The sequence below is a fragment of the Cyrtonyx montezumae genome, unplaced genomic scaffold, assembly GCF_038088225.1.
Source record: "Cyrtonyx montezumae isolate F1298 unplaced genomic scaffold, pur_monq_1.0 scaffold_70, whole genome shotgun sequence".
In the NCBI taxonomy this organism is placed as follows: domain Eukaryota; kingdom Metazoa; phylum Chordata; class Aves; order Galliformes; family Odontophoridae; genus Cyrtonyx; species Cyrtonyx montezumae.
The window spans coordinates 88,122-102,567 of record NW_027072079.1 but is presented as its reverse complement, the minus strand read 5'-3'; the positions used below and the strand labels follow the sequence as shown (position 1 = coordinate 102,567).

General features: G+C 52.8%; 1 protein-coding gene across 1 annotated transcript in view; it reads left to right on the top strand.

Moving 5' to 3' along the window:
• Positions 1–9,422: 9,422 nt before the first annotated feature.
• HDAC7 (histone deacetylase 7) overlaps positions 9,423–14,446 on the top strand; it is a 59,621-nt gene continuing 54,597 nt past the window's right edge. Inside the window, exon 1 of the mRNA XM_065751449.1 lies at positions 9,423–9,599. Within this exon, the coding sequence (XP_065607521.1) occupies positions 9,581–9,599 (19 nt within the window). The 5' untranslated portion in view covers positions 9,423–9,580. The remainder of the gene's footprint in view (positions 9,600–14,446) is intronic.

The window sequence follows — 14,446 nt, the reverse complement described above, 5'->3', positions numbered from 1 at the left end:
TGGGCAGCTTCCCCAGCATTCAGGTTACAGGAGCTGTTAAGTATTTCAAAATCTTAGGCTGAAATGCTGTCCCAAATTGCCCATCTTCCCTCTGTTAATCTCCAAAAATGCAAGGGTCTGTTTACAGCTCGATGAGCCCACCGCAAAGGCTTGATCACCAAGAGAAAAATAATTGGAGGGAAAAGAAAACAGATGATAGCGAGGGATTCGGTTAACTGACCTCAAAAATACAGTGCCTGCAGCTTACAGGACCATCTCGTGTGCTCGAAGGGGTTCATCTGCCAGGCTCTGGAAGACACTCAGATACCAACGGACTCCCCTGGCTCCTCAGGGAGGACTTCTTATCTGCAGGAGCAAAGCCTTCCCTCCTATCGGCCCCTCAAGAGACACTCAACTGTCTCCCAACTGCTCTGATGTTGTGATAAGCCTGGAGGGTTATCTGTACAACAAGGCTGGGAGAACTGAGGGTTGGTTTGGTGCTGGTGGGGCCCAGCAGTCAAAGCACTCACCCAGAGCCTGCACCTCCAGATGGGAGAATTTTGGGTACAGAATGGGGGAAAGGACTTGGGGGTTTGCTGGCAGTTGGGTTTCCCTTGTCTCTCATGTTCCTGAACCTCTAGGCGGGGGTTGTAGGAGCAAAATCCATCCTACTGTAAGAGAAAAACAAGTCTGAGACCTCCTAGTGAGGCTGAATGTGCACGGGTGTATGGGTTTGGGTGACGTGCACCCCAGCGTCCTGAAGGAGCTGACTGATGTGGCTTCCAGCCCGTTTTCCATCATATTTGGGGAGTTGTGGCTGTCAGGTGAATCCCCCTGTTGCTCTTCAGCATCTTTATCGGTGACACAGATGGTGGGATTGTGTATTCAGTAAGTTTGCAGTCTGGATCGTGCAGTTGATAAGGTGGAAGGAAGGGATGCCATGCAAAGGGACCTTTAAGGACCCTTCCAACCCAACCATCCCATGGTCCTATGATCTTTAAGGACCCTTCCAACCCAACCATCCCATGGTTCTCTGATCTTTAAGGACCCTTCCAACCCAACCATCCCATGGTTCTATTATTTTTAAGGACCCTTCCAACCCAACCATCCCATTGTTCTCTGATCTTTAAGGACCCTTCCAACCCAACCATCCCATGGTCCTATGATCTTTAAGGACCCTTCCAACCCAACCATCCCATGGTCCTATGATCTTTAAGGACCCTTCCAACCCAACCATCCCATTGTTCTCTGATCTTTAAGGACCCTTCCAACCCAACCATCCCATGGTCCTATGATCTTTAAGGACCCCTTAGGGACCCTTACACCATGACGATGATTCTATGATGAGTATCCAAGGGTGATTCACCCCTTGGAGGACACTACAAGATGCTCTTCCACCACTTCCAGAAACTGCCTCAAGATGGTGCTCCGGCCAATTTTTTATTTTTATTTTATAAGGAATTTGCACTCATTGCAGACAGCTTTTTAGTGCTAAATAGCAACAAAGGAGCGTGGACCAGGCTCAGCCCTTGCAGGGAGCCCTTGGCTGCCTCTGCCTACCCCATACTGGAAGCCCCCAAGCACTGCTGGGAATGAATCACCAGCAACATCCCCGTAGGGAAGGAGAACTATGGGTTCTTAACCTTGACCATTCTGAGTAGGAAATGTTTATTTGTCCAGCTTGCTTTATAAATAACCCAGAAGGCAGCAGCCTTGTTTTCATGATCTCCAAGTGGACGTGCTCTCAGCAGCCTCCCTGTGAGCTCCGTGCTGTTGCCGTGTCACATTATGGGTGAGGAAAATGTTTAAAAGAAACAGGAGAGAATTTTGTGGAGAATGGGAAGAGTTGAGGTCGAAGAGCGAGGTGGTAAGGGAGGGATGTGTGTGGGAAGTGTGGGGTTGGCTCCAAGGAGAAACAAACCCAGAGAGGAAAATCAACCCATGCAGACAAGATTAACCCTTCTAGCAAGCTTTGGAGCTGGAGACATTGTCACTTTGGCCTCCAGCTCTGGAGGCTGCCATTGAAATCTACTGTGATCTGATGAGCATCAAAGTCCCATGGGCTATAGGATAAGCACTGGGCGTGCAGAAAAAGCAGTGGGCAAGGAGAAACCCAGTGCTGAGCATTTCTCCCATGGCAAGCAGTCCCCCCCAGGCAGTTCTGCCTCCCCCAGCAAATCTTTAGAACAAGATACTTCCCTTGCCCAGCCCGCTCTTCCTTCAGCCCTTATCTGCCCTTACCTGTCTCCACTGGGTCGCTTTAAATGTCCCAGACACTTCCTTCCTTTGTTTGTCTTGGCCAGAAAGGGAAATGTCTTGTGTGTCAAAGGTTTAGTGCGAATTCCTGTCCAAGCTTTTTAGTACCTCTGGCCCCAGTAAATAAATCAAACTTCTGCTCCTGGTGAGGGATCTGCACCATTGGATGCTCTCTCTGTGTTCACCCTCCCCTCCCTGCTCACAGGATGGAGTTGCTCAGAGGAATCCCTGTCGTCCTGGTTTCATGGGAGGAATTTATTGGTTTTGAAGCAGTTTACGGTGGGGTTGACACGGTTGTTTGGAGGGAGCTGGGTAAAAGGAAGCTGGGGGAGCATCGTTCTGAGCAGCTCTGATGGGACCCAGCACTTGTCTTAAATTGGCACAGCAAAGCCAGGGGCAAAAGTGAGTATGCAGGGAGTGATCTGGGGGAATTTCTGGTAGCTTTCAGGCCTGAATTGTTTTCTACCTGGGTTGGTTTTGAATGAACCACTCTACGCTGTGTTCAGATGATGGAGGGAACAGAAGGAAGAGTGTGGAGCAATGCTGTCCATGCTCTGCTCACCCCTTCCCCTGTAGGAGAGGCACATGGAGATGCTTCAGGACCTTGGGCTGAGTGCAGCCAGGAGCCACACGGACCACAGCACCTTCCCCAGGGAACTGTTCCCCTCATTCTGGAGGAGTAAAAAAGAAAAGAAAGAACAAACCTGGGACACGTCCCAAAGGAAAACACCAACCTCCTGCGTGCATCCCAGAACTCTGCATGGCTTTCACTGAGGAAAAGAGCCCCCAGCACCAGATGAGCAGCCCTGCAGTTGTAGGGCAAGGGCTGAGCTCTTTGCAGCCACAGCACTTGGCTGGGAAACTCCTTCCCTTGCAGATGCACACCTTGATCTCAGCTCCCCTCTCTTCTCCTTCACTCCGAACCGACCCCGTGCGGTCACACCTGGCTGCGGGGTGCCCGGTGCTGTCAGCTGCTGAAACCACAGCCTGCAGGAAGGCTGAGCTGCACAAAAACAAGGCTCTGCTCACCCCGAGCTGCCCTGGCAAACAGGAAGCTTCGAGCAGGGGTGGGAGAGCTCGTAATCAGGAGGGAGAGTGGCTTGTTCCAGCGGTGAGGCCCCAGCACTGCTGCTCGGAGAAGTGTGGGTGCCCCATCCCTGGAGGTGCTCATGGCTGTGGATGGGGCCCTGGGTGGCTGATGGAGGGGTGGGAGCAGCCCAGAGCTGGGGGTGGGGGGGGCTGGGGGCACTTCCAACCCAACCATCCTGTGGTTCTCCAACCCAACCCTTTCTCTCAATCTATCAGTCTATGATCTTAAGGTCCATTCTGACCAAAACCATTCTGTGGTTCTCCAACCCAACTGTCATCCTGCCTCTCTGTGTCGGATCTGTCCAACCAAAGCCATTCTCTGACTCTCTGAATAAGGACCCAAGGGAACACGTGCACCTGGCTTTACCTGAGCATTCCCATTCCCCTTTCTGAATTTTATCTGGAGGAGAAAATAAGAAATGCTGCAGCATCTTCCTGAGCAACAATTCAGGTGTGAGCAGCTGTTGCCAGAGCTGCTGAAGGATGGAGCCGGGGAGAAAAGCTGGTGGTTAGGGGTCAGCACTGAGCTTCCCTATGCTCGCACTGTCCTGGAGAATACTGAGGTCTCTGGTGTAAGGCAGTGCTTCTTTCACCTTCAGGAGCACAGCTGGGAGGGAAGGTCAACCCCAACACTGCCCCAGCGAAGGGGGCTCGGGCTCAGGTCAAGGTTTCCCCACTGCAATTTGCCAGCACAGCAGGCAAGGTCTGGCTCTGCTTGGAGAGAAAGAGGGCAGGAGTACGTGCCCAGGGAAATCTGAGTCAGATAAATGCTGTTTTGCAGTGAGATCAGCTTGGCTCCGGAACTGTCTGCTCAGGGAAAGACAAGAAGGGAAAGCAATCAGTTGACATCGGGATTAAATAGGGCACATGCCCGAGGAAGCATGCACCCAGCTAGGCTGTGCTTGGCTACAAGTGCCAGCAGTGATTTAGGAGCAGGATGCACCCAGACTGAAAGCACCCGCAGCTCCAGCAGGCTTCTGCTGCACACACACACACACTCAGGATCAGCTTTCCTGACACAGGAGTTCAGAGCCCTGTCTGCTACTCGAAGCTGTTGTCTTCAATTCTTGTGTGCTTTTCAGCCAAAGGGAAGCTTTTGTGTGCACAGTGCTGGTGCAGCAACGTCTTGCCTGGTGCACAGAAAATGGTACAGGGGGTCTCTTTCATTTCCCCAGCTTGCTCCTGATGTCCCCTCCATTTTTGGTGACCAGGATGTGTCCCAAAGGCACAGCAAAGGATTGGTGATGGGGCAGGAGAGCCAGCAGCTGTTTGTGAGGCTGTCTGAGCTCCCCGGGAGATGCTCTTTGCTCGGCCACCCCGGACACGGGTGGGATGATGGATTGGAAAAGTGCCTGTGGAATTTCTCTTACATTTCCTGCAAGTTTTGAAGTCAGGCCTCCCGGTAGGACAGCTCATCCCTCCCCTTCACAGCTGCTTCTCATTTCCCAGCCGTCGTCTTTCTGTTTTGCTGGAACTCTTTATTATTCTTGTTTTTTAATTGTTATTAGGGAGAGGTGTGTGCGTAGGGGGGTGGGAGGGATGTACTTAACAGCTGCACACAATTCTCCCCAGCCGTGCCTGCTCCCCTCACTATATTTAGCCTCAGACAGGCCAAACAAATGGAGCAGGGCTGGGGTTAATAATCACAAAATGGAGTTCGTCTGTCTCTGAGCTGTGATTTACTGGGACTGGGGCCAGGCAAGTTCCTCCTCACTCCCTTGCTGTGAGCCGTCCGCAGGGGACCAGCCTCTTCAAAAGGGGAAAAACTATTGGAGATGCCTTTTTGCCAGCTGAAATTGGAGATGCGAAATGATTCAGGCAGGTCTGCTGTTGGATGAGGTCCCTGGGGAGGTCCCAGTGGGATGCAGAAGGGCGCTGCATGTGTAACCTTGCACCCACAGGGGCTTGGATGAGGGGTGGGCTGGTCCTGCTCCCTGATCTGTGCTGGGTTTGCAGTGCACAAGCAGTCACTGCTGGCCGTAGCCCATGCAGAATGCAGTTGTGCTGCTCCGTGCACTGCAGAGGCACTGATTCCCCAGGGGATCTGCTTGCTGGGCTCCACTCTCTGCTCCTTGCACAGTCACACTGTTGACATGAAGAGCTGGCGGAGCAGAACTGGGACTTCAACTTCTTTGTGCACTAATTAGTAAAGAAACAGGCCAGCCCAGGCTGCTGCATCTGCTTTGCACTCTAAAGTGAGCCAAAGTACATGGAAGCATTTAAGTTTTTGGGTCTTGGGCACCCCACTCCTGCCCATTGGGAATGCTGAGCATCTCTTGTACCCACCGGTCCTCCACGCAGGGAGTATTTTTAGCTGCTGTGAATTGCAGACATAACTCTTCTCCCCCTGCAGAAACAAACCTGCTTCTCTTCTGCCTTCTATGGCAGCTGCAGGCAGCTCTCCTCCTCCTCCCCCTGCGCCCACGCTGCTGCTCCTGCAGCTCTGAAGGCAATGCTCAGTGCCCCAGGGCTGTGCCCTGCTCTGCTCACCTTCCAGGCAGTGAGAGCTGCCTGGAGTCAGAAGCAGAGCTCTGTGTGTGCCATGGCAGGTGGGCTTCACCCTGCCCAGCTGGAGCCCCTGGGGGCAGCAGCAGGGCTGGGAGCTCTGTGCTGGGCCAGGATGGATCCTGAGGTTTTGCTCGGTGTATAGAAATGGATGTGGGCACCCAGCAGGATTTCCAGCAGAGCTTCTGGAGTTTGTTGCAGGAAGGCTTTTCAAAATCCACCTGCACCTTTATGCTCCAAAGCACCATCTCTGACCATTACAGGCCGTGCCATTACAGATATAGCAGCCTGTCATTTTTCAGCATGTGAAGGGAATGTTATTCATCCTCTGAGAGCTCTCTGGCCAACACACCTGCAGTGTCAAAGCTCTTCCCCTCCTCCCACACTGCCTCAGCTCTCCTGGCCCCAAATGAATTACTGATGCTGATGTGCAGTGCTTGTGAGGATACCTACCCGCTGCTGTGCTGGCAAAGCTCGTTGCATCTGCTGCCAAACCACCCCTGGAGCTGCTTGGGTCTTCTGCTGTGGCTGTGCCCCCGAATCTCCCACTTTTGGGGATATTGGAACATCTCTGATGGTGGTGGAAGGGAAATATTGCCTTGAAGATGAACTGCGTGGGTTGGTCCATGCTGGATCACCACGTCTGGTGGGCTAGGCTTGGTTAGAGGCTGTCAGCATCAGGGGTGCACCTCAGAGAGGCATCGCCTTCAAAAGAGAGAGCTACAACGAGGCCAACGTGGTCCACCCGGAGCTGTTTCATTGCTGGATGCAGAGCAGTGTGCACGGCGTGGTTTGCAGAGTGCTTGCAGTCTGCCCGTGTGTGTGCATTGGCCCCGCATGGTGCGAGTGCTCTCCGTGGATGGCTTTGCATTCCTCTTTGCTCTCATTAACAGACACTTGGGAATCTTTCCCTCTTCATGTGCACCCTGCCGTGCAGCACGGTGTACGCACGGAGCGGCCGTGCGAATGGCAAACAGCACGCGCCGACCACGTGAAGAGTTCCCTTGGAGAGCACTGTGTGCATAGCCAGGGATGCCAGGAGCCCTCTGGAATGTGTAGAGGTTTGCTTTTTCTCATGATAAAGCCTCGAAGAAGTGCTCTTGGAACATGCCAGCACGGATTAGAGCACTGGGGCTCAGCGTTTGCAGTCCAAAGCAGTGAAGCATTTGCTTTCCCCTCCCTGGATGGGACTCAGTGCGGTTCTGAGAGCCCTGTTTGCTCCCTGCTCCATCCCTGGGTCTCTCCATTCCCTCCAAAAACTGCCTGAGCTCCACTACCACCAGCACTCCAGCACCGGGAGGTGCCATGCAGCCCCTGTCCTACTCTGCAGTTGATGGGACGTGAGCATTCCTGGCTGCTCTCCTCTGAAATACACAGATTTTAATCTTTTGCTGTCTTTCTTCCTCCTGGGAGACTTTTGTCAGCCTCCTTAACGAGGCAGAATTGCCTCACTTCCTTAGATACGGTAATGTCTCTTTGTTAAATAAGGCCCCCGTCCCTTATCTCTGGATTTGGACAGCTCTGCTTTTGGCAGCTCGCTGTGTGAAAGGAGTCCACACACCTCAACGTGCACGCAGAGCCAATATCCAACTAGGTAAAAGATTTCAACTCGTGATTGACTCAGAGCAGAGCAGGAGTGACCTCCAATGGGGACAAGATCCCATGGCTCCTTCCCACCCTCTGAGCGCATCCTCCCCATACCCATCTCCTCTTTCCCCAACATCTTTATTTTTTTTCCCTTTCTTTTCCTCTTTCACCACATCAGATTCGTTCACCCGAGAACAGAGCCAGTCAGAAAAATCCCAACAATAGTTCTATCCCGATTTTCTTTCTTTCTTTCTTTCTTTTTTTTATTCCGTCTGAATATGTTTTGCAGCTGTTGCAGGTGTGGTAAAACTCTCTGTGTGCCAAAAATACGGTTCTAGAACAATTCTCTGCGCAGAGGGATTGGATCTGGGAACTGTAGGGCTCCTTCAGGACAGAGCTGCCCAGGACACCTCTACGTTTGGGGAGAAAGACACAGAAGTCTGATAGATCCCCCCCAGCCCCTTCTCATGCTGTTGAATGTGAATGTTGCTGCTGCCAGTTTGAGGATGAATGAGCAATTTTTGCATGGAACAGCCAAACTGAACTTCTGCTTTTGTAGACCTGGGCTATTCCTGGTCTCACACCGACCAGGAGTTGGTTTTTAGGGGTGGGAGGAGGTCCGTCATGCTCCCTGTTTTCCACTGGTGTTGTTCCAATGGCATCAAAGGATAAAACATTCACGGGCTGGAAATAGTGGTGCTTCTCCAACTCAGGAGCAGAGCAGGGAGCCCCAGCTCCATCCTGAGCAAACTTTGTTCCCTGTGTGCTCAGGGCATCCATCGTCCCTTGGCTTCCCCTCCAGCATCGCACATCCCCAACCAATTCAATCTCTCATCCTCAGATTGGACTTCTTTTTTCTAATTTCAGTTGCTTTCAGATTGGGAATCTGTATGACTTTGGGGACTCAGATCCTTGTGAGAAGGGATGGCTTCGGACAGGGCAGAGATCAATCTGTGGGCTGTTGAAGGAACCACATCTGTTCTGCACATGAAAACCCAAAGGGATCTCATCCCATTATCATAGAAGGATAAGATAGGAAGGGATGATAGGGTTGGGATGAACCTTAAAGACCGTAGCACTATAGGATGGGATGGAAGGCAGCTCAAAGATCATAGGGTCATAGAATGGTTGGGTTGGAAGGGAGGGAAGGAAATTGAGAAGTTTCATGCGTGCAAAACCACAGCAGATGCTTCTTGTAGACATTGGGCCCAGTTGTCTTTGTTGGAAGTCCACATTTCGGGATGGAGGACCCTTCCAACCCAACCCATCCCATGACACTATGATGAACCCGGGAGCTGTGGGGTGATCCAAAATCTGCCCAAAGGACTTCGGGTGCTCAGCTCTGGGCCCATCCTCCCTATGCTGCAGGGCAGCCCCACCATCTCACGTCCCCCTCCATTTCCCACCTTCCTCATCAGATTTACCCATCCCCTCTTCTTCTCCCTCAGCAGAGCCATTTCTCATCGGGATCGCTGGGTCGCTCCCTCGATGGGTACAGCACTCGGATGGGAAAACCAAAAGGAAAGGACGGTGTTCTCCACCGGTGACACTTTCTCCCAGCCAACAAACAAAAGTTTTATTAGCTAAACCCTCTCAGATGCTGCATTCCAGCTTGGTAACATTTCGGTAACACATTGCAAACGTTTGACTCATAGAAACTTGGAAGGCTGGAGCCGGGGGAGGGGGAAGAGCGTCACATTCCCATTCCCGGGCAGGGTTTGGTTGTTGGATTTTTTTTTTTTTTAAAGAACTGAAACTTCTCTCTGTTTAATGAAAAAAAAAAAGTGTTGGAGCCGGACGCTTTCGGCTCGCATTGTGTTTGCAGAGAGGGGCTGGGGGAGGAGGGCTGCTGCCAAGGGAGGAACCGAGGCAGCTGAACTCGCTTTTCTTCGGCAAGTTTTTCTTTTTTTCTCTCTCTGTGTTCCCAGGACAGGGTTGGCTTTCTAGGTTTGATAAAGCATTTCCTTCCATTGTCATTCTATACGGCCTCTGGGCCCTTTGCTCAGTCCCTCCCCTTTCGCCTTCCCCTCTCTTTTCTCTCTCTCTCTCTCTCTCTCTCTCTTCCTGAACTTCAGTGAATCTTGAGATATAAAGAAAGCAGCTGCCTCCCCCAAGCACATCTCGGACAATGCGACCTCATCTCCAACGTCTTTAACTCCTCTGGATGCAAGGACAAAGCCACGGTGAGTACCAGGGGTTTCCCACTGCATGATGCTGCAAAGTGCCCCAACTGCTCCAACCCAACCCAAGTTGGTGCCATTGCTGACCCCACTGCGCCGTCCCCATGGCCCCATTGTGCTGTCCCATCTGTGGGTGGCCTCATCACCTTGGTCACCCGGTCCAGCCGTGTGACATCGGCTGCTCAGCACTGTGGGAGGAATCTCCAAAGCAAAGCAAGGAGAAAAAACCAAACGTGATGCAACCGTGTGCCCGGGAGCTGCGGGAGGGCTGTCCCGTGGTGCCAGGTGTGTGGTTTTGGAGGTGGGGGCTGCACCCCTCCTCTGCTGCCTGCGTTGCTCTGCTCGCTGCCTTTTGCCTGATTTAAGCAGCTGGATTTAAGCAGGGCTGGAGCAGCAGGGAGCTCCTCTGTGCCGGGATCAGCACGGGCTGGGACTGCAGCACTGTTTTTCTGCACTGGAAACAGGAGACAAAACCAATGGCATCTCTGAAGGGATGCAGGTTTTGTTCGTTAAGGGAGTTCAGGGCAAGCACTGGGGCTGCCCAGTTTCACCTCCCAGGAAAACCCAACTGATTCACCGTGACAGCCAGGCCTATTCCTGATCAAACCTTAAGACCGTGCAAGGGATTGCACACTGCAGGAGAGCACAGTGCAGACCTGCTAGCTCCCAGCCTGGGCTGCCCAGGACATGTTTGATGTGCACCAAAAGGGCTCTGTTCCCTGTTCCTGGTGCTTGCCCTCTGCTCCCCCTGGCAATCAGCTAACCCTCTCATCTCACAGCAGTCTCCTTTAAGGTGCTTGCTTTCTCCAGGTTCTGGTGTGCACTTTTGCTGACCTGGCAGTCCCCTCTATGCTCTTGTACACTTTTCATCTGTTGTTCTGCTGTCAGTGCCTGTAGGTGACAATGGGAACAAAGGAGCAGGGGCTGTAACTCCAAAGGATGTCTGAGGTCGGAGCAGCCCCTGTCCTGCTTGTAGCTGCTCCCTGAGTAGCTCACAATGCATTCCTTACCTTCACATTACTTTGGGGAACGGGGAGAAGTGCAACGTGCAGAATAAGTACAGGTGATGCACGTGGGCTGTGCAACCGTGCGGTACAAAGGGGCCAAGGACAGCAGTGCCAGATGTGATCCAGCACCTTGGGGTGTGTTACAGACCCCGTAAAGGGGCAGCTCAATCCAGCCCAGACGCTGATGTCTGAGCTCTCACGTGGGGATTTTCCTCTTCGTCTCCATCTGTCTCCAGGATCTGCTGTCTGTGCTGAAATCTGATTCGTAGGAAATAGTATCTCAGTCTGGGAAATGCCACAGGGTGTCTGAGGTCTCTGGGACCCGGCATGGAAAAGAGCAGTCCCTAAAGCCTGTCATAATCCTCTGTGCCAAAATGAGATAAGAAAGCCTCAAAGCTTTATTACAGGTGAGCTTCCCACGTTGCTGCCTCCTGCCTGGAACAGGGGAGGTGTGGGATAACCACAGTGAGGGTGGATTCCAGGCTCTTCCTGCAGCCCAATGTCAGCAGGATCCATCCAGGAGAAGGAGGAGATGGAGGAAGAAGAGTAGGAGGAGGAGAAAGAGGAGAAGAAGGAGGAAGAAGAGGAGAAAGAGGAGGAGGAAGGGGAGAAGGAAGAGGAGGAGGAGAAGGAGGCTCTTCTGGCAACCACTCACCCCCACCACGAGGGATATTTGATCGTGCTGGATCTAATCTGGATGAGTGGAATCCTCCTGGTGGGGGTTCTGGAAGCAACTGATGACTTACACATGGAAAACAGGGAACAGTCACTGACGAGGGGAAGTGTAGGTTAACAGGGTAAACCTGGGCATGTGCAAGCAACGTGATTTCATGTTAAAAAACACTGGAGGATTGCAGCTGAGACCAGCAAAAGTAGGTCAGACACTGAGTGGTGTCTCTGCTGTTGGAAAGCAGCTCTGGACAGGCTTTGGCCACTGGTGTGGGTGAGCAGGAGGATGTGCCTCCTGATACCAAGCATGATTCTGAGTGCTGCAGCCAGGGGGTTATCACACAAGGTGTGAAAGGACACTGATTTCTTATTAAAGCATTGCTGCCTGGGATTCTGCATGCAGAAGTCATCCTGTGTCCTGCAATGTGAATATGGAGTCCTTTAGGAGACCTGCAGGACCTGTTGTGCTAAAAAATCACTCAGAGTGCTGTGCTGTGTGTCCTGCAGAAATTCAGAGCAGCCTGGATGCGTGCTGAGGTTTTTTTCCTCCTTAAAATCACATTTCTTGCTCCAGTGCAATCCTCCCATCCCATCCCATCCCATCCCATCCCATCCCATCCCATCCCATCCCATCCCATCCCATCCCATCCCATCCCACCCCATCCCATCCCATCCCATCCCATCCCATCCCATCCCATCCCACCCCATCCCATCGGTGTTTGTGGTGTTTGCTCAGAGGGAGCTCTGTTCAGTGCAGCAGCTCTGGGTGATGCTATGGGGTGTCTGAATGTGGGCTGGGAGCTGCAGGTGGAGGGGTTTGGGGATGGGTGCTGGGCTGCTCCGTTCCAGGCAGGATCAGAGTCCTTCAGCTAAAAAAGAAACTGCCACCCTAACCTAAATCCCACTGAGGGATAATATTGGCCTTCAAAAGTCAAAAGTAAAATAAAGGGGGAGATGGAATGAGCAACGTCAGCCTTGATACTGCCCCAGGAGGGCACCCCCAGAGCTGCTGTGCTGCCTGGGACAGGCGTGTTCCCTGCAGGAGCTGATCTGTTCATACAATTGGAGATGAAACCTTTGGATCTGAGGCATCATTACGTCTCCTCGATTTTTGGGAGGAGCCTTCACTGCTCCTTCTGCCACTGATGGGCTTCCCCAGCCCAGCGCTTGCAGCCCCCTCCATCACAGCCTCCAGGAGTTCATCTCTGTTCTTGGCACTTGCACAATGAGGAAATTGGCCAGCACTTCCCTAGCAGCCATCAACTTTCCAGGGATGTTGCATGGATTTTCCAGCCAGGGATGGAACAGCCTCAGCAACCCCTCTGCCTGGGACTGCAGCTCTGCATGAGGAAGGAGCAGACAGCATTTAAAGGAGCACCCACGGGCTGAGCCTCCTGCACGGGCACAGCCCCATGTTATGTTGTTGCATTGAGAGTGCACTTTAAATGCAGGTTAACAGGGCACGATTCGTCAGGGAGTTTTCTTTCTAGAGCAGGAAATGGGGAAACTTCTATTAATTTTTTTTGAACAAACCAGGTGCATGAGGGAAAAAGCCTCAACTCTGCAACTCGCTGCACCTGATGGTTTTAATATCACTGGACAAACTGCTCAGCAATAGATTTTGTGTGGTGGCCACACAGGAAGGCCCCTGTGCACCTTCCCCAACCCTTAATATTCTCCATCCGTTGCGGGGCTGTGGCTGATGCTGGAATCATTTATCCATCAACCTGTGGTCAGATCTGGTGCTCTCTACCTTGGCATCTTCCGAGTGCAAAATGCACCGAGGAGAAAGCTGCTGCATCCTGCCCTGAGCCGTGGCCTGGAGGACGCATGCAGGTCTGCAAAACCCATCACGAGCTTTGCAGGGCAAGCCCACAGCAAGAAGAGTGTGTCAGGATGCAAGCAAGGGGAGGGGATGCAAAGTGGTGGGGGGTGCAAAGCGGTGGGGGATGCACAGTGGTATCCCCGTGTCCCTTCCCTGTCCCCGTGTCCCTTCCCTGTCCCCGTGTCCCTTCCCTGTCCCCATGGGTCAGCTGCTTGCCCTGTTTGCTGCTTGCCCTCCATTGTTCCTGAGCCGTATTTCTCATCTCGTCTCGCTGTGAGCGATGTGGAGGAGTGCTGCCTTTCAAACACGCCGTCCTGCGTCAGCCCCGACCTCATTGTTTCTTTTTAGTGTGCTCAGCTTCGTGCTGGGAGAGCAGGGTTTTTCCTGCCAGGACGGTTCGGAGCATCGGACGTGTGCAGAATGAGTGATGCTGGAGCTTCAGGCTCAGCCATGGCTGGAAAAATCCCACTTTTTGCTTTGGGCTTGAAGCAAAACCTCCTCCACCTCTCTGTGGCTGTGCTTTAAAGCTGGGAAACAGCACGCGTGCAGCTTTCGGTGACACCCAGAGCCCATAACTCAGGGGATGAACGCTGCAGCAGATCCACTCCCCAGCACGGCCGGTGCTGTGTGTGGGGCCGGGCAGCACCTGGATCCCACTGCCTCCTCTCATCAATCTCTCAGCTGGGATTTGTCCAAAAACCAAAGGTTGCAGCAAGATGGAAAAGCAGCGCGAGGTCTCTGGGCACTGCACGGTCTGCAGAGTCCTCCAGCCCTGAGATGAGCAGAGGCTCACGATCGTGCTGCTCCCGGGAATGATTTATAGCCCCGGGGGTGTGTAAGTCCTGCTCTGGAATAAGAAAGGATTCCTATTCCCATAGCCTGAGTTCATTGTATTGAAGATAAGAGATTCTGCAGTCGAACAAAAGGAATCTCCGCAGCGGTTTGGGAGGGAAATATTTCTAGAGATGAAATTAAATCTCAAAACAGACCCAAGGCCAGGCTCAGAGACCAAGCACAGGGAGCTGGCTGACCAAAGGTTCACCATGAGCCAGCAGTGTGCCCCATAGCCCGGAGGCCAACAGCATCCTGGTTGGCCAACTGTTGACCAAGGTTGACCAAAGGTTGAGTGGAACACCAGGCCCAGTACTGGGCTCCCCAGTTCCAGGCAGACTGGGAACTGCTGGAGAGAGCATCGCAGAGGATGCAGAGCTGGTGGGGGCCTGGACATCTCCTGATGGGCAAATGAGAGCCCCAGCACCGTTCTGTTGGAGGAGAGAAGGTTCAGAGGACATCTGATCAATGCTTTACCAAACCCAAGCGCTGGGGTCGTTGCTGGCAGCCCCCCTCAC